The following is a 24,589-nucleotide window of genomic DNA, read 5'->3' on the forward strand; positions in this document are numbered from 1 at the left end:
TGTTTTTCTCAGTTTTTTCTTCTACCACTTTTGTCTTTAAATCTTTTGGTAATTCTTATTGGGTTGGTGTCCAATTAACATTTTTCTCTGAGGATTTTTTTTGATAGTTTTTACATTTCTTCTCAATTATGTTTTGGTCTTCCCTGCCATTATAGTAGCTTTTTTACGGTCAGATTTTTGTTGTTTGTTCATCTCAACTTTGAATTTTATGTTCAAATTGGGCTTTGCTCACTTGGGGATGGGGAGGTACTGTTCTAAGTTTCAGGCTTTCTATACTTCTGTTTTCAGAGTTAATTATGGAGGCTTGCAGTTTTAAGTGCTTTCAAGATAGGGTGATTCCAGAAGCATGGTCACTGCTCTCCTGGTCTGTGTGCTTGATCTTTAGTCAGGAAAGGTCCCAGTCCACTGAAGCCAAAAACACTACTGCTCTCTTTGCTTTGGAACTGTAGCCAGGGCTCTTGATCCCTTTGATTGACCACCAGGACTTCTCTCTGGAACTGCAACCCAGATTTGTAGGTGGGTAATAGGGCTGTCAATCAGTACCAGCTGTCCCCAGTGCCAACAAGGAATCCCCTATAATCTTTTTTTCTAAGCAGTTGTCTAATGCATTTGCCTTCCCTGAGCTGAGCTCCTGAAGCTGCTGCTGTGGCCACTATGGCTGCCTCCATGTGTGTGGGCTCCATAATGATCTCCATCACAATGACACAAACTCCTGCTAACCTCTTAAAAATCCTTAGGTCAGAAAATTTTTCTCACCTCAACTTTTTATGGACTCTGCTGCTCTAAATTTGAAACATTATGTTGATTCAATTTAATTTAATTTGAGGCATAATTTTAAAGTTGTTTGGAGGGGAATGTTGGAAAATTTTAACTGGGTGGCTACCCCTAATCTGCCCTCTTGAAATTCTTAAGGATTCTCAACAATAGCAATCTATGATTTCAGAAGTACTATGATAAAAATTACTTCTTAGCTCCTGCCAGTGCTGATAAGATTCAAGGCTAAAATGAGGCATATATAAATATATATTTGGACATGTCCAATATGAGAATACAGCGAGGTGGTCAGTGTCACTGGATCAAAGACTATGTGTTAGGGAATAAGGTGTAAGAAGAATGGAAAGGTAGGAGTTAGGTTATGAAAGGCTAATTGAATGCTAAACAGAGCATCTTATATTTGATCCTGGAGGCAATAGTTTTGGAGTTTACTAATTTCTGAAAGGAATGAGGCAAAAGCCATGGTTGGACTGGCACTTTATTCACTGAGTGGAGGATGGATTGGAGTGGGAAGAGACTCAAGGCAGACAGACCCACTAGCAAGTTATTGCAATAATCCAGGAGTAAAGTGATGAGGGCAAAAGTCAAACTGACAAACTTTGGCAACAGAGTGGATTTGGAGTAGTGAAGAGAGCCCAGGCAAAAATCCTTATATACACCTAGTTAGAAGACATGAATTACCACTAATAAAGCCTCCTATAATGGCTCTTCCAGTCATCCTTTCCTCTCAGATTCTAACCAGACCTCTAAGGCAATAGATCAAGCCTGGATCACTATTATCTACTTTTAACTCAATACACTACTCCATGCTGAACACACAGCCTCTGAAAATCACCACACTTCTGCGGAAAGGAAGAATAGGCAATTTCACTGCAAGCCTCTGTCTTCTCCAGAGAAGGGAAGTCAGAAAAGTTTGAGTACTGTAAATGGTAAAGACACAAGTTAGAGAAGAACTCATCTTTTCACTTGAGAAAGAAAAGATTTTTCTCTTCTGCCTCCCCCCTCCCCATGTTGGTCATGGCATCTAGCACTTATCTAGAGGGACACTTCCCAGGCATTAGTCAGAAAGCCAGTTTCATAAAGAGATGCACAGTTAAGGTCACTGACACATTCCATACATAGAAATACAACGTCCAGAAGCAGTTTCAAGCATGAACCCTGGCAGCAGAGAAAAGAGCCAAATATTGACTCAGAAAGGATTAAGTTTTGGAAACTAAAAGCTGAGCTTTGGGTAGACTGCACTGGAGAGGAATAACAAAGAATTATTTGATTTGAATTAAAAATAATCATGAACTGATGAATGTCAGTGTGCTAGACAGTGAACTCAGGGCATTTTCCCAGCACTGCATCTGACTCCCTGGAGGACCTTGCCATATCACAGAAGCTTTCACACTTCAGCAGATCACACCTCCTAACTGCAGATATCCCCCAGGCTTCTGTTCTAGACCCAGTTTACTAGGTGATCTTATCAGCTCTTGTGGGTTTAATCACATTCTCTGTGCAAATGATTCACAAATCTACCTATCTTGGACCAAACTCTGCCTACTTCCAATCTTGCATCTCCAACTGCTGTTTGTATGAAGACTAGATTTGAACATAGGTCTCTCATCTCCAGCACTCTTAATTCATTACGTGCCTTTAATAAGAACTATTGTCAGATGAGGGGACCTTCTGGTTTTTGGAGAGGTTTGCCCTTTTCCAGATCATTTCACAGATTAGAAAATTGAGGTAAACAAAGTGATTTGCCTAGGGTCCCTTGGGCTAAAAATTGGGTACTTGCATCCTTCAACCTTAGGTGACAACCAGTCCCCTCACCATTGACCTATTTTGCTCTTCCTGAACATGCTCCAGTTTGTCATTGTGACAGGATTTGGCCAGTAAGTCACAATGACAAACTGGAGCATGTTCAGGAAGAGCAAAATAGGTCAATGGTGAGGGGACTGGTTGTCACCTAAGGTTGAAGTCAAAGTTTGACATTTTCTATGTAGTTATATTTGAAGGGCAAATTAGACTTTCCAAATCCACATTATTCAACAAAATTTATAAGGACAGAATCTCAAAGTGAGGAAAGTCACTATGGATATAAATTGGTACTTCCTCTGCAACTTAAAATTTGCCTAATGCAAGGCTGCCAATGCAAAAAGAAATGGGAGCCATTAAAGATTTCTTTGGGTCACATATTGACTTTGTTTTTAAATGTATCAACCACATTTTATATTTTTATTTTGTTAATCATCAATCTGGTTTGGACTGACCTTGGAGGTGTCATGGACCACATACTTGACACCTCTGGTTTAAAGAGCTGAGGCTAAGTGTATGTATGAATTATGAGATCTAGAAAAGTGGTACCAAAGTGACTATAAATTTTCTATCACAATATATCTGGATTGTGGTACTAATTTTGAGCTTCATTCATTAAGATAGAGTTGAAATCACTAGGATGAAGAGTGTCAACAATCTCGAGTCTTCAAATAGTTAAAGTTTATTGGGGGAAAAGAAAAAATTAGTTTTAATTTCTATTTCTCCAGAAAGCAGAATCAACACCTATAGGCAGAAGTTATTAAGTTACAAGGAGGAGGAGAATGGGGATTGGGATGGGAGTGGGGGAGAGAATTCAAGTTAATATTTTTGGAGACAAGTACCCATCATCAAAACTTCTATCTAAATACTTAGTAAGAAACATTGCTAAGATTTCCTCAGCATCAAATTTGTGCTTTCAAAATGTTAAAAAAAAAAAAAAAAAAAAAAAAAAGTGATTTGCTTTCTAGTGGGCTTTAGCTTCCACTAGGGCTTTGGGTCCTATGTTCACAGGCTCCTATATATTTTTGGGACCAGTAAAGTCATTCTATCTAAATGTCTTCATTTTATAGATATGGAAAATGAGGCCAATAGAGACAAAGCAACTTGCCTAAGACCACGTGGGGCAAACAGCCAAACATGGACTCAGATTCCTTGACTCCAAATCCACAGTTTTTTTCCTTTTCATTGTGCTTGTCATATCATTAGCAATGACTTCCTCACAATCCACTATTTCCCAAACAGCCTCTCCAGGGAGGCTTCCTTAAGTCAAAGGAGTAAATATAAAACCCGTACTCCCACCTCTATATATTTATTGCTTTACTCCTATTCACCTCAATGTCTTTTTTTCCCCTCACGACTTACCTGTCACTTCTACAATGCTTTCTGTAATGCTCCTGCTCCATAATTAATAGGGCTGAGAGAAAATGTTCCTTTAAACCACTTTTTTCTCATCCTACCTTCTGGAACTCATAAAGACCAGTACTGGCTGCAACTAAACCCCTATTTTCATACTTTCCCCCATACCACCTAGCTCTCTGGAGGGAGTAGGCTCAAAATTTAGTTCAGGTCCTACCTAAGACTGGGCTCAATAAATTCCTATAGATTTGCCATGATTGTCAGGTAAGAGCTAATCTCACCTTCTTCTGACCTATGTTCTTTCCTGAGAGTCCAACATAGTGTTTACCATAGGGACCAATTTTTAGGGAAGTGAAAAACCAGTTGACTTTAGGTAACAGATGTTGTGATGGAGCTGGTTAGTGCTGTTTGTGTGATTTAAAAGTGATGGAACACACGTAGACAACATTAATGGGTAGGACCAGGAAAGGCCATTCATCCTTCCATCAAACTGTGATGCTCAGCCAGCTCCAAATTCCGTTCCGCGACACCAGCAACCAAAGCAGTCTCTTCTGGACTCTGGAACGCTGACATTCTACAGCCTCCCACGACCCAGAATGGAAGAGATGCAGAGGCCACAGACCATCTCCTGGGTCACACAGCCATCTCCCCCAATAAGGCCGTCTCTCATTGGACACCATGAATAAGTCTCACCACAAGAATGAAGGAACACCCAACAGTCACAGGGAAAACTGGCCCAGGCTTTCCAAATGCCTCCAAAGCACAAGTCTCCCATTCATTACATATTTAGTGATCAGAACTGTCACTGTCCACAATTTCTAATTTGTCCAGGACACATCCTTCTGCTTCTCCCAGAAGTAGGCTCCTGACTTTTCCACAGAAAGACATTACTCCAGGTATTCTGCAGGGGCCATTTCACTATTCTCCCCTCACTGAAAAAATGGCCATTTGGAATAAATTTTCCACATTTCCAATTCAGAAGAGTATTCTAGTGTCTCTAGGGAGGCATAAGCATTGTCATTTTACTTGATTCCCCAGTATCAAAACAGTCAGTGGGGAACAGTCTCAACCTCATGGGTACCGACTTATTACCATAGTACCCACAAACAAGGTAATGTAAATCCAACAAACTAGGAGCATTTCGTAAAGCTTACTAAAGATTATGTCTTCCTTAGTAATTAGTCCTTCCCTCTTTCCAGGCTTGATTGGGCTTTCTACACTCAAAGGTGAAAAAGGAAAACTGGCTTCCTAAATTGGAAGGAAATTTGATCATTACAGCAGTTTTTGGATCTTGTGGAATGAAATTTAATGTTAGTCATTTTCTCCTCTTTCTCAAAAAGCAAACCAAATCAACCTGGCTTGGTGACTATAAACCAAGTCTAAGTATTGGGGAGCTAATAGATTCCACTCCTTCTGTTCCTCCTTACCACCTCCCCTCCTCTGCTCTGGACCCATATTCACAAAATGGGTTGAAATATTGAGAAACTCCTTTAGAAAATCAAAATCATCTTAGACTTGGGACTTTCCATACAAGAATTAGAGACCTGAGGTGGAAGTCTTCCTCCCTCACCCCCTGGCAAGAATCCAATTATCCTGAATAAAAAACTTTTCCATAATTATCTCTCTGCATAAAACAAATTGGATCTGGATAAATTCCTAAATACTCTTTTCTATACAAGAACACCAAAATTTCTCATGGAGGAGGAGTTCCCCATTCAAGAAATGATCCCTTAAGAGGTCCAGGAAAATTTCCTCTTGATTCCTATTCCAAAAGACACCCCAAATTTCCCCTAATGAACCCCTGTAATTCATATGGAATTACAAATTCACCAGGAAACTAGATATATGGGCTCACCTAGAGATAGTTGCATAATAAAAAAGTCAAGTAAGAAAATGGGCAAGCCTTCCAAGAAAAAAAAAAAAAAAAAAAAAAAAAAAAAAAAAAAAAAAAAAAAAAAAGCAGTGTTATGTTGATTACTTAGTATTTTCAGGTGCATAAACAAACCTTAAAGTATGAAATTGCAGGACACAAGACTCACAGTAGTATAAACTTTCTAGTTCTATTTTAAATACAACAAGAAAATATGAACATTTTCCAACCAGGCACCAACATTTTAGCAAACTCCATATATCTTTTGTGTGGCACAGACAGCAACACATTGCATATCATTTCCCAAATGCGTCTGTTTACAAATAATCAAATAAACATGAAAATAAATGTTTATCACTATTACTGCTGCAAAAACATTACCAAATATGTCCCAAGAAGAGTACCATGTTTATCATAATGGAGTATAAAAGATCATATTCCACAATACTAATTTTCTGAGTTCAAATGAGCACTCCATCAGTGCTGCTGATCCATCAGTGATTGCCTGAATTCTTCACAGATGAATAATTATCTTAAAACTGAGTTTTATCATCTAGGTAATTCTATGATGTGCCCAAGAGATGGGAAAATCTTTATTTTATTATTTGGGATTCTCTAATACAACCTACTCCCAACCCTTTTTTTGGATCTTTCTGAATTTACATCATTAATACATATACATACTCTTCCCAACATGATTTAAAGCAGGAACCTCAAATCTGCCATACTTAAAGGATGCTTGTAGCTTCCTCAAATCATATTATCCACTCCTACCCTTTACATATTTGTATATTATTGTAATTATTTGTATATTTGTAATTATTAAGTATATGAAGAGAAACAAATATTTAAATAGTAGTTGACAAATATAAAATTTGAGTCCGAGAACTCTGACAAATATGCTGATTAGACTAAATCTATGAATTACATAAATTCTTTCAATAATCAGCAAATTAATGGATGTGCTAGTGTTGTAATTTCTGTTCATTATTCTGTTCTGTTCAATATAGTCTCAAAATATAAAATGGTGTTCAAAAAGCCTGGCAAGGTGAAAAACAAAAGGATGCTAAACACAATTTATCAGTTTGTTTTTTTTTAAGTTTGTTTCATGGGTTACCATGGCAAAAACCACTTATCACTAACCACTTAAGAGAGAAGAAAGGAATTGTAAGCTACTACGAGAAGATGGACTGGTCACATGTTGAGAGTGAGGCATTACAGGCATACACCAGCATGCTCTACTGATACTCTCTAAATGTCAGGAGTATTCAAAGAATTTCAGAACACTGGATGAACCACCTGTGGCAAACACAAGAGCTGCACAGGATAAGCAGGTATCCATGAGTGGTGATCTATACTGCTAACGGGAATTTTTGAATATAAAAGATCACAGAACCATCTGGGTATTTTTTTTTTTAATACCACTTCCATGTTCCAAATGCTTCTAAAGCAGGGATTCTTAACCCTTTATGGCATCAAAGTCTCCGTTTGATCCTCAGAATGTTTTTAAATGCTTCAAAATACAAAGAACTACAATGGAAATTATACTGAAGATGTTTTGTTTGTTTTGCTATCCAAGTTCATGGGGCTCCTGAAATCTTAAGTCCTCAGATTAAGAACCCTTGGCTATAAGGATCAGGTTAACTGAAATGAAAACACAAGTACAATTCACTGATCTGCTCATTACTAATGGACACTAGTGGGCCTTACTCATTGTTGCTGTAGCAGATAGATCAGTGCCAGAAATCCAGTTGTTATCATACCAGAACTGTACCTAATCCAATTTTGGTTTGATTTCTCTTCCCCCTAATTCAGGGGGAAAGTATGTTCACTGAATATAAAGGAGTCATGTCTCTGTTCTCCTAATATATCCTATCCCAGAGCCAAACTGACACTGAGCTTAAAGAGAATTATTTTCCTTCAGACTGAGACCCCTCTCTGCAAAGTTTTGGAAAGTTTAATTAAAATTGCATAAGAAGTATAGGATTATATTAGTAGGACAACACAAAGGGAGTAGGATTGGTATTTGTAGTCTCTGTAGAACATAAAGACCTAGATTCGTTGGATATTAAAATGTCCAAATCCTCCTATTCTCTTCTACAAAAACTAATTATAAGATGGTAATATTAAATTTACATTTATATAGTACTTATAATTTACATAGCAATTTCCTTACAACCTTATGGCAGGCAATTCTAGTTTTAAAGATGGAGAAATAGGCCTCAGAAGCTTAATGACTTATTCATGGTTACAGGCCTATAATAAGTATTTATTTAAACCCAGATCTCCTCGCAAAATTCATTATTCATTTTACTACACTTACCATTTTTTTCCCTGGGTTCTCTCCCTCGCTACATCCCTCATGATAACTTCCTAAATCCTTATTAGTTGTTGGAGTTTTTTTCACTAAGGATATAAATTATACTTCTTGCATTTCATTTATACAGGAGAAATAATATAGGAAGACAGATTATACCCCTAACAATATTATTGTTATTGGTCGATTTGAGACATCATTCAACTGTAAAAGAATGTTTCTAGAAGGTGCTGTTCCAATGTCAAATTTAAGACCATCACTGAAATCTTTTTTTTTTTTTTTTTTTTTTAAATGATTATTTTTGGCTCCAAAATCAATTCTTCTTCCTAGGGATCTGTTGATAACCAAGTTAAAAAATGACACCTACCTTCCAGTGTTTCCCACCTCCAATGCTTGAAATTACTCTAAAATCAATGACTACACTTTAGCAGCAGCTATAAAATATTTTTCTTGTAATTTAAAAAATGTACTACATAGTTAGCTTATTACAATCCAAAGCAATGACTATGCACTAAAGAATGGTTAACCACTAACCAAACTATGCTTCATATTTCACTCCAGCTAAAGGTATATTTAGGAGAAAAAAAAAAATAAAAATAAAATATTGTAGTTAAATCTTAATGGAAATTCCCACTTCAAAGATACAATACATTCTAATTCCTGGTTCAAAAATGTTTTGGATCACAAGAAACAATCTGGTACAAACTACAAAATATAAGGTCCTCATCTTAAAAAAAAGAAATTTGTAACATTTAAACATTGTGGTTATTATGACCTTTCTTCCATGGAATAAAAAAATATATGTGTGTATGTATCACCCAATCCTCAATATATGAGTGAGGTAGGAGAACAGATATCATTACCTTCATTTTACAGATAAGAAGACCACATAAAATCATTAAGCAACTTTCCCAAAGTTATCTACAGAATTCTGTGGCAAAGCTAAAAACAGGTCAGATTTTCTTCCTAAAGGATTTCTGGAATCTTATCAAAATTAACTGTTGGAAAAGACACATCACAACTGTATAAGCTTAGCATTCGAAAGTTCAAATCAAAATTATATAAAAGTATCAAATTTTCCTTTACAAAAAAAAAAAAAAAAAAAAAAAAATCACACCTAAGACAAATTTCACATATTCCAAGTTAGAAGTACTTAGAACAGTTCTACTTCAGTCTCTTAAACCCCTTTAAACACATTCGGTAATTCAGTGACAAAAACAATGTTTTAGATTCAAAAAAGCTTTCAGATTACCTGTACATTTAAATAATTTATACAAAACCACAAGCGAAGAAATAAACACTTCATTAAGATCTTTTCAAGTCAACAGCTACATTTTTAACTTTGTTGCATCTTTTTACGAATTTCTTCAAGAGCTGCTTCTCTTTCTTTCAGTAGCTGCTTAAGTCTTTTTATTTTTTCATCTCGTATAGTTTCATCCAATTCTGGCAATGTCGTAGGGAAACTTTCATCAATATAACAGTCTTGACTATCTGGAGGCTCTTGTTCAAAAGAAACAGAGGCTGGACTACGTGTACCTCTGTCAAGGCCACCTGGGGCACGTAGTTCTCGTTCAGGAGAATTCTCTTGCCGGGACTTCATGCAACCAATGAGATTATTACTCTGTGGTGATAAAGCTAAATTGGGTGATATACTGTTAAGAACTTGAGGAATGGTGTGATCAGTTCCTGTGTCCATAGATGAGTTCACATCATTCCCAGATTTCTTCTTCTTGATACTGTCTATCTTTATAACAGTTTTTGCTTTTCTTTTCTTATCCAAGTCCTGTTGTAATGTATGCTAAATCCCAAAAGGAAAAAAAAAAGGTATTATTTACATCATGCTAACAAGTTTAACACAATTTGATAGTTGGAAAAAACTTTGTATTGCTCAAATGAATGTAAAGTCCTTCAGCAAAGGAATTATTTCTTTGTTGTCTTTGGATACCTAACACAACACCTAGAATAGAAGACACTTAATAAATGCTCATTAAATTGACCTGAATTTTATCAGTCTGTCACAAGCTCACCTTATTAGTCTCACTTACCTATGTCATATTATAGTATGGGGAGGGCATAACCACCTCCATTTTCCCCCTCCTCCTATAATGCTTTTTTATTTCTTTCCTTTTTTAATAGGAGAAATAGAGAAAACTATTATCCACTTTAATATATGATAACACAATAAATAAGCTACAATCCACTGATAATTCTTAGACAATTTTTACTTAGTTCATATTTTCATATTCAACTCAAATGACTGACTAAAACAAAGTTATACTGTTAGCAAAGAACCTTATAAATTAATCTGCCTAATTTCCTTCTCTTCTGTGGATGGGAATAACATAAAGACAGGTACAAAGAGGAGAAATGAAAGTGAGAATATGAATGAATGAAAAGTCATTCTCAATAAGCACTAAAATAACATGACAACTCCTAATGATTATTTCCCTTCACTCCTGTGGAACACATTTGGCCCATTGGAAGCTAGATTTTACTCCAGGATTCTCTGCTCCTAGGCAAAGTAGAAAACTGAATATAATATTGTACATTTGTCTTTAAATCCATTAGCATTAGCATTGAAAGGCCTCTGATGCCAAGGTCAAATTATTTCTTTTGAATATGTCCTCTGATTTTATTTGATAAATGTGCTTCACACATGGAAAAAGCAAAGGTTAGAAATTCAAAAATTTGAAAAGATTAAGAAACTGATCTATAATATGATCCCAACAAATGGTGATCCAGGATCTATTTAAAATTGGCAATGATTGGGCCCCCATTACCTCCTGAGACAGCTCTTTCTACTAGCTACAATTAGAAACTTTTCCTTATTAAATCAAAATCTGTCTAGTATTTCTATCTCCTATTCTTAGTTCTACTCTCAGAAGCCAATCAAAAGAAGTCTAATTCTCTTTCCATAAAAGTCCTTCAAACTAATTATCATACTCCATTTCTTCTTTAAAGTAACTTTCTGTATTCCTTCATCCAATCTTTATTTGGTATAATTTCTAGTCTCCTCCCCCTACTGATTCTTTTCTACTCAACATCTTCTGGTTGGTCAATTTACTTCTTAGAATGTAGCAACGATAACTGTATGTACTATTTGAGTTATACAGTCTGACTGGGTCAGACTCTGGCCAAGCTGTTATCTCCCTTGGCACCTATGGTTGCAGTTTATTCATCTGACTGTTCACTCAAGTTTTTTCAGTGAAATGCTGTCCAGCTGCTTCTTTCCCAATTTGTACTTGTGGAGAGTATTCCTTTTAATCTAAGTATAAGACATTCTATTTAACTGTTAAATGTTACCTTATTAAATCTGGCTCTGATTAGAATGAAGAAAATAAACCAGAAGAAAAATTATACATTTATAACATGGTAAAGAAAAAATGATTTTGAAACTTATAAGAACTCTGATTAATCTGATGACTAACCACAATTCTAGGGGACCAATTGATGAAGCAGGCTGCTCATTACCTGATCCAAAAGTGACAGATACAGGGTGTAAAATGGAGACAAGGTTATTTTGGGTATATGACAAATTTAGGAATTTGTTTTGCTTAGCTTTTATATTTGTTAACAAGGGTTTTTCCTCTCCCCATTCCCTGGAGTGAGGGTAGGGTAAGGGAATAATAAAAAAATTAAATAAAAATTAAAAATCTAGATCTTTAATGTAACTTAGCACATTTTTTGGACCTCTCATTCAACTTAGTTAACTTTTTTAGTTTCATATCATCTGCAAAGAAAATAGTATTTCCTGAAGCAATTCATTCTGCTTTTAGATAAGTATGTTTGTTAGAAAGTTTTTCCTTAGTGAGTCAAAAAACATTTTGTATCCTAAAAGGTTTAGTGAGGGAGGCTGCTGAATTTTTGCTGTCACAAAAAATTGAAGATGAACACCTATTTATACAAATGACTTTAGATAGAGTTCAGTCTGGAAACAAGGAATGTTAGGTAACTTCTGGATGTTCCTTTTGGCTTTACGATTAAAAAAGAAAAAGCATTAAGTACATTATCACATATCTTAAAACACATGTACTACATCCTTCCAAAAAATTAATTTGGGATTTATATTTTTATTTTTGTTGGCAAGTATTTAAAAGCATAGGCAAGAACTTTCTGCTTATTTTTTTTTTCCTAAGAGCTAAAATCTTTAAAAATATTAATGAATAAATTTATGTTCCTTTTTTGGAACCTACAGAAGACATTTTAAAATTATTTTACCTCCTGGCTCTCTTCATCTTTCTCAGATGTTAGATCCACAATGATCTTTGATTCTTTGGAAGAAATATTGTTTGTCAAACTGGTAGGGGAATATAAACTTGTGGAGTCAAATAGAGGAATTCGGGTGAGGTGCACTCTCAAATCTTTTGTGATACCAAAAGTCTTTCTTAATTCAGCATAGTCCTTCCGACATGATTCCTTCTGACTTCTGCTGTGAGTATATGTCTCCAATACAAACGCCATCTCACCCTGGTTCTAAAATCAGAGAGAGAATACAACACATAAACAATGCTGTAAATTACTCAAGCTGTTTCAACAGACCTGCAATTAAGTGATTACCTCATCTTACATAAAAGAGAACAGCATGTTTTAAAATCCTAAATGGCTAGGCTAGGTACAGGAAATCCTTGTTCTACCACCCACACTCTGAAAATTGAATTCCACAGTGTGAAACTTAAAAGCTCCCCTACAATTTCTCGTTTAATTATATTTTTACTAGTCTTTGACTTGATTCTATACCAAAAGAGTAACAGGTAATTACTACTACTGCTGTTACTACTACTAATACACATGAAATTAAAAAGTAAATGAGTCACAACAATTAAGAAATATTACTTCATGGCTTTCTGGAAATTAAAATATCTAAAAAAGCTGACCTGTTTAACCAGTCTAGCAAGTAACAATCAGAACTTAGTCATCTACTTCCTTGTCCATTCAACAACTTCTATGACAGAAGAGAATGACAGAAAATCAAAGAAAGTACTAAAAATGGCATGTATATGAATGGTTATGTTCATGAGTAACTGAGCTTAGGTGAGAAGGAAAAGTATTCAGAAGAGAAAATCAAGAACTCAGGAACTAACTGGCTCTGAAAAGGTTAATGAGAAAGAGAAGACACCTGCCTCCTTCCTCCTAATTCAAGAAATCAATAGAATATCTTTTTTTCTCAAAAAAAAAAAAAAATTTAAGATAAAAGTCATTCTAAAAGTACAATGTTGATCAGGTCTAATGTTAAAATCAGAGTTATGGTTAAAATATAAAGTACCTAATTATGCTTTGAATAAGCAATGTCAATCCTAAGCTCTTCCAGACCAGAGTGCCTGTACTTATTTTTAGGACTTGGTAAAAGTGATTCCAGTGCAAGGTTCTGCATGGACTTGTCAATTACACTCTCCTCTCCCAGTTCCCTCAGGTTATTTGCATGCTTCAACCCCAGTGGTTGCTACAAAATACAATTTCATAAATTTCAAAATGAGTACTTCATCCAGTGTTTCTGTAGAGGGAGAAAAAGGCAACATGGATGACAATCATTGCCCTACTGAGAAAAAAAAAATGTCAATATGCATGCAAAGAAACATATGAGACATATGCTGAGCTTGGGAGAATTACCTTTGGTTCTTGATCTGTGTAAACACAGTGTTTTGATGTAATAGTTGTATCATCAGAAGAACTTTTCTCTTTCGTGTGGCTGACACTTGTTTCTTTTTTGGCATTTTGCACTGGACTGACATCTGGTAAGTTTAGTTTTATGTGCACAGTCTTACACTGCTCTAGACACTGGGGCTGCGTAACATGCTGTGGACTTTGGGCAGAAAGAGACGTACACTCCACTTTATTATTCTTCTCTAAACTTGGAACAGGCTCAGAAGCAAGCTGTGTGTCTGAAATCAACTTTGTCTCCTTCTGGGGAGTAGTCTTATTTTTTGCCAAGACAATATTTACAACCTCATTAGTGATTTTTGTGACTGAATTGGCATTAGGTGTTTGTGACATGTCTTTTCTTGGTGATGCATCAGAAGCAACAGAATTCTGTTGATCCGTTTGAGATGGAAGAACTTCTGACCCCTTCTTAGCCAATAGATAGACTTTCCCATTAAACATAACCAAAGCATTATCTTTAATGGGTGTGATTTTTGCTTGAGTTCCACCCGAAGTGCCTGAACATAATGGAGGCATATTTAAAGAATTAGTTTCAACATTCTTCATATCCATCAATGTTTTTAAAATTTTTGAAGCCATGTTGTTTGAAGATTTGACAGGAACAAGACAAGGGGAACATTGTGGATTTTCTCTTACAACCCATTTCATTGGTGTATCTCGAGATTGCTGGCCTTCATTATTAGATACATCTGTGGCAGGATTTTTCACAGGTGTTTGTGAAGTGCTTACAACCATGGGCTGCTTTGCAGCTTCCGTGGGATTTGGAGGTTTGGGACAAATATTTTTAAAAGTCTTAGGAACTACTGATTTTACTGTATTTACTGGAGACACATAAATAACAGTTGGTATCTTTGAAGCTTCTGCTGTTCCTGAGGTGTTTGTAGCTGCAGCTGCAAGTATCTTCTGCTGAATTGGCGGTGGCAAAGATGATGCTGGTAGAGATTTTACTTCAGCATTGGCAGGTATTTGTAAATGGTGTCCATATGGTAATACAGGAGATTTTACAGTCACTGGTAGATTCTTTGCATTTACTAACATGTATGTTGTGTCACCTTGAGTAGTTGAGGGAGAAATGGTGATTTTTTGCAAGGCCAGTCTTTCAACTTTCATAGAATTACTCTGAGCTGTTGAAGCTGAAGCCAAACTTTCTTTCCCCACAGAGGCTACTCTAGCATTTTCAGATTTATCAACTTTTGTTGAAAGAAAATAATTTCCAGAATTGGTTGCCTGAAAAACAGGAAACTGAATAGATGCAGTTGTAGGAGTGCTAGCAAGTTGAGTCTGAATAGTAACATGAACTGGATTTGATATATTCCCTTTTGAAGTATCAGATGTGACTGAAGATTGAACTAGTGGCAGAAGGTTTCCAGGGGAATTGGGAATTGGAAGCAATTTCAGAAGATTTTTTCCATCCAGGCCAGTCGTCTGAACTACTTGATACATGCAGCCTGCAATACTTAAAAAAAAATTACATATAAATGAATATAGGACACTACAATGTGCATGTTTCTATTTTTAAGAAACCAGAAACATTTGCAAATACGATCTTTGAAAGCAATGAATTCTTCAGTTAGCCCTATGATTTTTAGCTCTCAAGCTGATAAAGCAAGAGGAAACTTAGTCAAATGTAGTCAAAAACACAATTTTTATTCTTCAAATAGAAGCAATAACCAGTTGACAAAGTAAAGTTCTGATTCAAAACTTGTATGTGATCCAAAAAACAGGAATGAATTCTTAATATTTTAAAGATTCACATATTAGGGAGAAATGTCCATTTCCCCACTTATACTATTTCTTCCCCACATTCTTTTTTTTCTCTTAATTCTCCAAAACTTATCTCCTCTCCTCACATATGTGGTAATTCTCATCTTCTTTTCTCACTGCTTCTTTATCATTTATTCAACAAACAATTAAGTGCCAACTGCAAAGAGCTATGAACTAGATGATTTCTTTACTTTCTCCCCTTTCCACTGGAATCAACTCCTGATCCTTCATCTACTACTTCTTTGATTATCAATTGCCTCAAAGTTCTTAAGGTCTGGCACTCTTCCCACTGCCCTAAGCCCTGATTCCAAATGATTTTATTATTTCAAAGAAATAAAATGCACTTGTTATTCCTGTTTTCATTATATTTGTTCATCTACCTATCTACAAAAGCACCCACCCTTGCTAACAGACTTTCAAATATTTTTGATAGTGGGAAGGAATGTCAGAAGGCCCTGAATATAAACAATATACAAAAGAACCCCAAATGCAACATAATCTCTGCTCTTGAAGACCTATTGAAAGGGAACCTACCACATTTCAAAGTACAGCATTCAAATTCTGATCAGCTCTAAGCTTTTTTCTGACATTAAATCTAAATCCCTATCTCTCTGAAACTTGCCGTCATTTCTTCTGTTTTTTACTACTACCTCAGGCAAATGGAAATACATAAAGATGAACTTTTTTAAAAATGCCATTTTTTCATGATCTTCTAACCAGAAAAGCCTTTAGTTAATTTAAAATGCTAAAACCTAGGAAAGCTGTGTTGCATTCTTAAGAGGGGGAAAAAAAAAAAAAAAAAAAAAAACATTTTTCATGTTGAAATGCTGCCATCTTGTGTTGTTTGTAAAAATCCAGTACTACAACTATTTAAAGTTAGAATACTCATATACAGCTAAAAAAAAAAAGGTCACTTAAATAATGTTAAAGGCTATTTCAAAGTTGCTTGCAAATAAGCTATTAGACCCAACTAAGCATGGAAGAGGTATTAAAAGACTAAGAAATAACAACTGCTAAGAAAAGATAAATGAAATTATAATGTATCTCAAAAAGGACAATCTGATTCATCTCATACATTTTAGGGGAAAAAAAAAAACTATGCTCAATGAGTCAGTAGTAGGATGGAATAGCTAAAAAACCAAATGAAAAATTTTGGCTTACATTAAAAGGGGCAAAGTTTTCATGGATAGACAATTGATAATCCATCTGTACTCAGTTTTTTGTCAGACTACAGTTCTGAAGTATTGTGCCCATATCTGGGTGTCATAGTTTAAAAATGACATTGACAAATTAGGATGTGTTCAAAGAAGGGCCTTGAATCTATGACATGAGAATTAGCTGAAGGAACTAGACATATTTAGTTGGAAGTAAAGACTCAGTGAATACATGAAAGTTCTCTTCAGGTATTTGAAAGTCTGTCATGTGGGAAAAACAGAATAGTCTTATTTGGTTTGCCTGAACCGAGCAATGAGTAAAAGTTGCAAAGAAATAAATGTGGGTTAGATATCGGGAAAGCTTTATAAAATGCTGACAGAGCTGTAAGAACCAGAATGGCTTAGAAGGGAAGCTAGATGATCACTTATTACGCTATAAAAGGGATTTCTTTGCTATATGGGATGACTGATATTTATTCCAACTATCAAATCTGCTATTCTATGATGAAGCACCTGTTTTATGTTAACTTCCACTGAAATCACTTTCTGACTCCTTTTTACTGTCTGAAGTGGCTTGCTTCTAGAAAAACCTGCCAGTGGAATATAATCCCTGGTAACTCCTAACCAGTTGGAAAAGATTTAATGAGACCCCAGACAAGTCTGCATGTTTGTTGCTTTAAATCAGTCTAGTTAGGTTTGAAGGCATTTTCACAAACAAAGCCACAGAGTGATTTATTTTTTTTTAGTTACAGAAACTCTAGATCATCTGAAAGGATTATAATTAGCATTAAGAGAGGCCATATCAATATCAAAGAAATGACAAATCCTTAAAGTATAAAGGAAAGATTTTTATATCTTATACACTAGAAAATAATACAAAGACCAGAATCAACACATTAAAGAATTAACTAACAAGATGAGCAGAATGTAATTAAATAGAAAAACAAACAATAAGGACAGAATCTCCCTTTTACTTATTACTACAAATTTTAAAGCTCAACTTTTAAAGTGCTTTTAAAGTCACATCTCAACCTATTCCATTAAATACCATCTTCATCTAAGTCACTAAAGGCAACAACCCATAAAGTCATATAATCATCCATCTGAACACTAGAGGGAAACAAAGTCCATTATGGTCATCCCTCTCATTTTATACTTTTCCAGGTTTACACACATTACTCACCTGGTGTACTTGCCATCCCCTCTATTCAACCTTCCCCATATTACAACTTTACATCTTTGCATGGAGTGTAAGAATGGATCATATTCCTTCCTTATTTCTTCATTGAGAAGCTCCAAATCTTCTCCATTTAAGGAAAGAGTTTAATTCAGGCATCTCCTCATTCTTACCTGGCTTTATTACTTCGAGACTTCCCTGAAAGACTTCTCCACCATACTTCACAAACATCATTATTAGGAGAGAGTCATCACCTTACAAAATTTCATTAGCCTTGGGATTCTCCCTCTGCTTCTCTGATTGAAAAATGAGGCTATGATTTCCAAACCCCCATTTAAGTCATTTATATTTGATAGTCGATGACTGACAGAATATACTTAATGAGAGCCAATAAATATGTATTCCTGGGGTCTTGGAAAATATTAGCCAAGTCAAAATTTTAAAATCAAGAATGCAACTTTGCACTTACATGCATTAAATTTACCCCATCATTCTAGCCTGTCAAGATGTTCTTGGATGCTAAATGCATCCCTGAAATTAAAGGAGAAATCAATCCATAGATCCCAGAATTATAGATCTGAGCATTAGGAGGAACCTGAGAGGCCATCAAATCCAAACTCTTCATTGGATTCTTTGAGTCTAATCATTTAGCCAATACTAAATCTGCCTAACCAAACAAATCTTGGCTCATATTTCTCTATTCTGTTTAAATTACTTTATCAACTGTTGCTGAAATCTATATATTTTATCCATGTATTCCCCTTAACTACCAGTCAACTAGCAATATTTGGAGAAAGAGAGGAAGAGGATCGTACAGCTGGCACAACTATTATTAGAACACATCACATCAGACTAGCTTTATTTCCTTAAACAACTTTTAGGTGCTTAATAATTAGTATCTGTCATAAGGGAGTTGATAGACCCATTTCACTCTTCTCTAATAAGACCAAATCTGTAGTTTTGTGTTCAGTTCTGGATGCCACATTTTAGGATTGGCGTGCACAAACTAGAGCATTTCCAGAGGGAGGTGACCAAGTTAGTGGAAGATTGGTTATGCTATCTGAATGTCTAGTCAAAAGTACAGGGAATGTTTTAAAGTGAAGACTAGAGGGAACTAATAGTCTTCAAGTAAATGCAAGCTATCATTCTGGAGAAGGAATTAGAGAATTCTTACACTTGGCCCCACAGAGAACTTGGAGCAACAGAAAATCTTTCATAAAGTATCTATTGTAAGAAAAATATCTCTAAATTATAGCAAGTTGTCTTGTCATCCAGCTTTTGCTTGAAGGCCTACCATATGGTTACTTCATTGAGAAACTCCAAGCTTCCATTTAAGGAGAGAGCTCAATTCAGGCATCTCCTAATTCTCACCTGGCCATGCTACTTTGGAACTTCCCTGATGGACTTCTCCACTATGCTCTAGGAAGTTCATCATTGGGATAACATCATCAGCTTGCAAGATTCATTAGCATTGACTAACAAAACCTGAGTCAATAGAAAGATGACAGTATCTTCACCAGAAAAAGGGAAATTTGGGGACTGGGTGATTTGGGGTTGAGGGACAGGTGAAGGAAGGAAACAGAAATTGTTTTAAGATATATATGGAACAAATAGTTCAAAAAGTCCAAAAAAAAAAAAAATTGGATAATTTGGGCCTGGTAGTCAGGAGAGAAAATGAGGCTGAATATACAAATTTGGGACATGATTCTTAAACTAATGGGAAGGCATAAAGTCACTAAATAAGAGTACAAAGAGAGTTAATGAAGAACATTCAAGAAAAAGATAAGTATATTCACTTTTAGGAGTTTGGGGTGATTTGGATAACAATTCAGCTAAGGAGAGTACGAGGGGGATCAATTAAATCAAGTAAAAGAACCAAGAGTGTGAAAAAAGAAAAAAAAAAAAAAAAAAAAAAAAAGATAGTCCAGGACAGAGCTATGCAAAGAAGAAGGGATATGGAGTCAGCAAAAAGAGATTGAGGAGAAGCAATCAGATCAGTGGGAGAAACAGAACATCACAATGTCACAAAAATCCCGGGGGGGGGAAAGAATATCTAGGAGATAGCAATCAACAAGTTCAAAAACAGCAAAGTTGGGAGTTAAGAACTAAAAAATAAAATAAAATAAGGAGATAAATACCTTGGAGAAAGGAATGCTAATTGAGGAATGGGGGCAGAAATCAGATTTAATGACTTTAAAAAGTGAATTCAAGGTCAGAAAGTGGAAACAATGAGTATAAATAGTTTTTTAAAGAAGTTTGGCAGTAAAAGATAGAAGAGATCCAGTACAACAAGTTTAAAGAATGAAAAAGTCAAATGAAAGTTTTGGTTTCTATTTTCCATTAAAGGCAGAAATCTAGACATATGTGTAGATAGTAAAGATGGAACCAGTGGACAAATTAAAGGGCAACTTCTTGAAGGAGATAGGAAGCAATTAGATTAAGTCCCATAAAAAATTAAGTTTAAGAAGAAAGAGTGTTGCCAGTTATGAAGCATGCATTCCAGAAGCACAGTGGAAGGAAGGTAGAGGCGGACCTGGAATTTAGGACATTGAGGGGAGCAAAGTTGGGTAAATGTGAGGGAATATTAAGTCAAGAATGTGGAATAGGGCTCAAAATCATTAGGATGAGTGAGAATATAACTACTACTGAATAATGAGTCCAAGCAGAATATTTAAAAAGAAAAGTCTACTTCTATTTTTTCTTTCAAGGATGGGGCAATGGAAGAGAAGGGGGAGTGAAAAGTTTTAAGGGGATAAGAAATATAAAAATGGACAGAAGAGACAGTGCTTGATAGATAGTATCAGGTTTTGTCTTGTCTTTAATTTAATTAAGAAATAAGAACTTCAGTTAAGAGATGAGGGGTGAAAAGTAGATGGCTTCAACTTAAGCATCAACACTCATTGCAATAGATGAAGAGGTACCAAAATCAATGAGTTCAAAAAGAACCTTCAAATTAAATCAAGACAAAGAAGAAAAGTGGTATAATTCAGAATCTTGATGACTTTTAGAAAGCATAGGTCTGGCCATATTCCTCCCACACTTAATGAGCTTCAGTGGCTTCCTGTTACCATATAAAAACCTGTTAGGTACACAATGGACGCCAGGGACTCTGAAAAAGCTCTTCATAACTCAGTCCTTGACTACCTTTCCAGTCTTCTTACAAATTATTACCCTCCATATACTTTGCAATCCAACTATAATTAATGGCCTATTTGTAGGTCAACCAATATATCACTCCATCTCCCATCTCCAGTCAGATAAGAAGTATTTATTAAGCACCTATTATGTGCTAGGCACTATATTATGCACTATTGATTGATAGTCTCTATACTTGGAGTACTCTTACCACTCACCTTTTCACACAATTTCACCAATTTTCTTCAAAGTTCAGCTCAAATTTTATTTTCTACAGGAAACCTGTTCAGCCCCTTCCTGCTACATTTTGCAATTGCTAATGCCAGGTCTTTTCAGAATACCATCATACATATTCTTTATGTATATTGTCTCCTTCACTAGAATGCATGCTCCTTGATGGCAGGAACAGTGGTTTTTTGGTTTTTGTTTTGTTTTTTTCATATTTCCATATTTGCAATTTGCAGAGTGCCTGGCATATTATAAGTGAAAGACAAATATTTATTGCCTAATCTAGTAATCTTTATTCCCCCCCATTTAAAAATACTGTTACTCAGTGGCTTCAAAGCAAAAGTAGAAGTAGCTGAGGACAGTAAAAAATATTTTGGAAAAAAAATGAATCAGAAGTAATGAATGAGGATAGATTTATAGGTTATAATGAAGTCTAAAAGTTATATGTGATATTTTAAGAATCAGGGAGTTAGACATGGTAAGTACTAAACTGCATCACATAAAAAGAAACTAAATTTTAATATATGGGAAATGACTCACTGATGTTTGAAGTCATTTCTTGATTAGCTACTGATATAGTCAAAAGACCAATTTGTTAGAAAGACAGATATGGTATATAAGGAAAGTGTCCAAGCCAGACTAATTTTTATTCTTCTCCAGAGTCCACTCTGCACTCTCAGCAGCCTATCTCTACCATGCGACAGAAGCCACCTCACCCTGGAAATTTCCTTCATTCCTGGATTTCTCACACCAGAAGTCTACTTTGTCCCTTTCTCTGATTGGTTAGTTCCTTCCAGAAAGTAAACTTTAAAAAGTCCCCAGAGCAGTCTTTGTCTTTGATTCCACTCCTAATTCTGCCCCTTTTCAGCTTTTTATGTATTATCTGTCCTCTATCTGCATCTCCTTCAGAGAAGGGATGATTTTTCCTTTTATTGTATTTATATTTCTACCACTTAAGACAACCTCTAGGTTTTAGTAAGTGTTGAATATGAGAAATACATAATATGGACCCCTACTATATTCCAAGCAGTATTCAATTCAATCAATTTGATAGAATCATATCAAAGTTCTGCTTATTAGGCCCCAGAACTGTTAGCTACAGATTCTAACCAGAGGCCTTCCACCCTCATTTTAGCCCATTGTAATGATAACTTAATTACATAGAGAGCTCCCCCTCCACCCCCAATATATTTTCATTTTCTACCTCTGGACCATTCTTTCTTGTCCAATAGAAGCAGGTGAACATCTTGTGATCACTTAAGTCATTGACTATAATAGCTTATACCATTTCCTCTTGCCTAACCTAAGGAGAAGCTCCTGTGTGGAGATATTCCTTGATTTATCCAATTGTAAACCTGCTAGCATATTATTTTTCTTAGCTTAGCTTATGCAGCACATATCAATTGATGGAATTATTCTGTATTTGATATAGCCAAACTTGACACTGCTTAACTATAGTTATGAACTATAGTTCATAATAGACATTATGGAATGTCTAAAAATCTAACCCTATAAAAAGAAAGTCCTGGAAGGAGAAGGCAACTCAGATTGTAAGAAAGACTTTATTAGAGAAAACCATGGACCTTGTAATAAAGTGATATTGACTCAAGAGTTTTGCCTCAGTTTCTTTTATTGTAGGTGACTAATTTTAATCCACACATTAATGACACACAAGATGAGACAGTGACTCATGGACTTTCTGGTAGGCCCCTGCAAAAGACCCAAAAAGGAAATGCACACCAGGTCCAATTTTCCCTAATGGCTCCCTAATGGCCACTGCCCCTTGGAGCCTGAACTTCCCCTCAATTGATAACTCTGCCTTGATTTCCTTGTCAAGGGATGACTAAAGAAAGAGCTATTAAGCAGTGTCAAGTTTGACTTGATAACACAAAGGGTTTAAATGAATTGCCAAAGCATGGAACTTTTGATTTAAAAAGTTAATGGAATTTTGTTTAACAATCTCCCCAAAACAGCTTACGACAAATGAACTACTGATATTGTTCAATTCTTCATCATTCTTAGTTTTTCTTCCTGTGATTCTACATTGGTAGAAAGTCTAAGAGGAATGGAATTTTAACCAGCTCTTCTATCAATTAGGGACTAAATACTAAGTGTACCTTTAAGTGGGTGACTGCAATTGACAAATTAAAGCAATTTTGCATTGCTACTATTCTTTTATAAGATTCTAAAAGTATTAATATAATTAGGAAACAGAAGAATTAGCTTAGGCTGAAAGCAGGATCCCAGCCACAAGACGGTCATAAGTTGCATCCTTAATAGAGGAAACAGGTAAGATCTTGACTTCAAAATCTCCTATAGAAAAAATTTAAAGTTCATGCCTGAATTAATATTTTGTCTTATGTGTTCTGTATACGGCTGTTTTGCAAATGATGAAACTAAATTTAGGAAAAGTGGGTTCTTTATTTCAAACAGAAAAGGATCTTATGAAATCAGGAAAATCTTTAAGAGAATGGGAAATATGTGCCTGGTTTGTCTATGCTATTCATGCTTTGTGTTCACCAAGAGAAAATGATTATTTTACCTATGTCTTATGTTTTGGTGTAATCAACAAGCTATTTAAAAAAACAAATTTCCAAAAAAAGGCTTAAAAGAAAACAAAACTCTTTTTTTTTTTTTCCTATTTCTAAAACTGGCCAAGTAGTTTGCTGAGATGAAAGACAGATGGAGAAGTCAATTGAAAACTGAGATGCAAAAAAAAAAAAAAAATTTTTTTAATTGGAAGCAAAAGTTGCAAAAAAAAAAAAAAAAATTAAAAGGAATAACCAAATTTCTCTGGTTTCTAAATTATAATTTGGATGTCTTTATTAAATAATTTGATGAGCTTATGGGGTACTAGCAAACTACTACATTTAATGAAAACAAGATTATTCCTTAAAAGGACTTTTAAATGACTAGGGATTGATTTAAAGCTGAAACCTGAATTTTAAGAACTTAACTATTAATCATTAGATATGCTCAGGAGACTCTTGAAATAGAAATTCAGGGAAGTATTCTAAAGTAAGAAAAAACTTAGGAAATAGGAAATTAAGATTTAAAATCTTGTGAGATTAAATAATTTTAACAACTCAGAATTTTAAAAGGATTTTCTAAGTCTAAAAAAGTTTGTTAGCCAATATCTAAGTCTGAAGTTTCAGAGTATCAATTTATGAAACAAATTTTTGAGTAGAATCAAGTTGAGATAAGTTTATTATAGGGAGGAATTTTTATTAGTAGTATAAGTAAATTTTAGATTAATTTCAGAAAAAAATAAAAGTTGGTAGAATAGGAATTCTTTACTGCTTTTAAACAACCCACCTGAGGACACCAAGTATGTCCTGATAAGGGATCCCAGGTTG

General features: G+C 35.2%; 1 protein-coding gene across 2 annotated transcripts in view; it reads right to left on the bottom strand.

The window, feature by feature from the left end:
• Positions 1-9,404: 9,404 nt before the first annotated feature.
• LRIF1 (ligand dependent nuclear receptor interacting factor 1) overlaps positions 9,405-24,589 on the bottom strand; it is a 35,657-nt gene continuing 20,472 nt past the window's right edge. For both annotated transcript variants that reach the window (XM_074263028.1, XM_074263027.1), the window contains exons 2-4: positions 13,725-15,231; positions 12,336-12,590; positions 9,405-9,915 (exon numbers count right to left, since the gene is read on the bottom strand). In XM_074263028.1, the coding sequence (XP_074119129.1) occupies positions 9,454-9,915; positions 12,336-12,590; positions 13,725-15,218 (2,211 nt within the window). In that variant the 5' untranslated portion in view covers positions 15,219-15,231 and the 3' untranslated portion in view covers positions 9,405-9,453. The remainder of the gene's footprint in view (positions 9,916-12,335; positions 12,591-13,724; positions 15,232-24,589) is intronic.

The sequence above is a fragment of the Sminthopsis crassicaudata genome, chromosome 4 (assembly GCF_048593235.1).
Source record: "Sminthopsis crassicaudata isolate SCR6 chromosome 4, ASM4859323v1, whole genome shotgun sequence".
Taxonomy (NCBI): domain Eukaryota; kingdom Metazoa; phylum Chordata; class Mammalia; order Dasyuromorphia; family Dasyuridae; genus Sminthopsis; species Sminthopsis crassicaudata.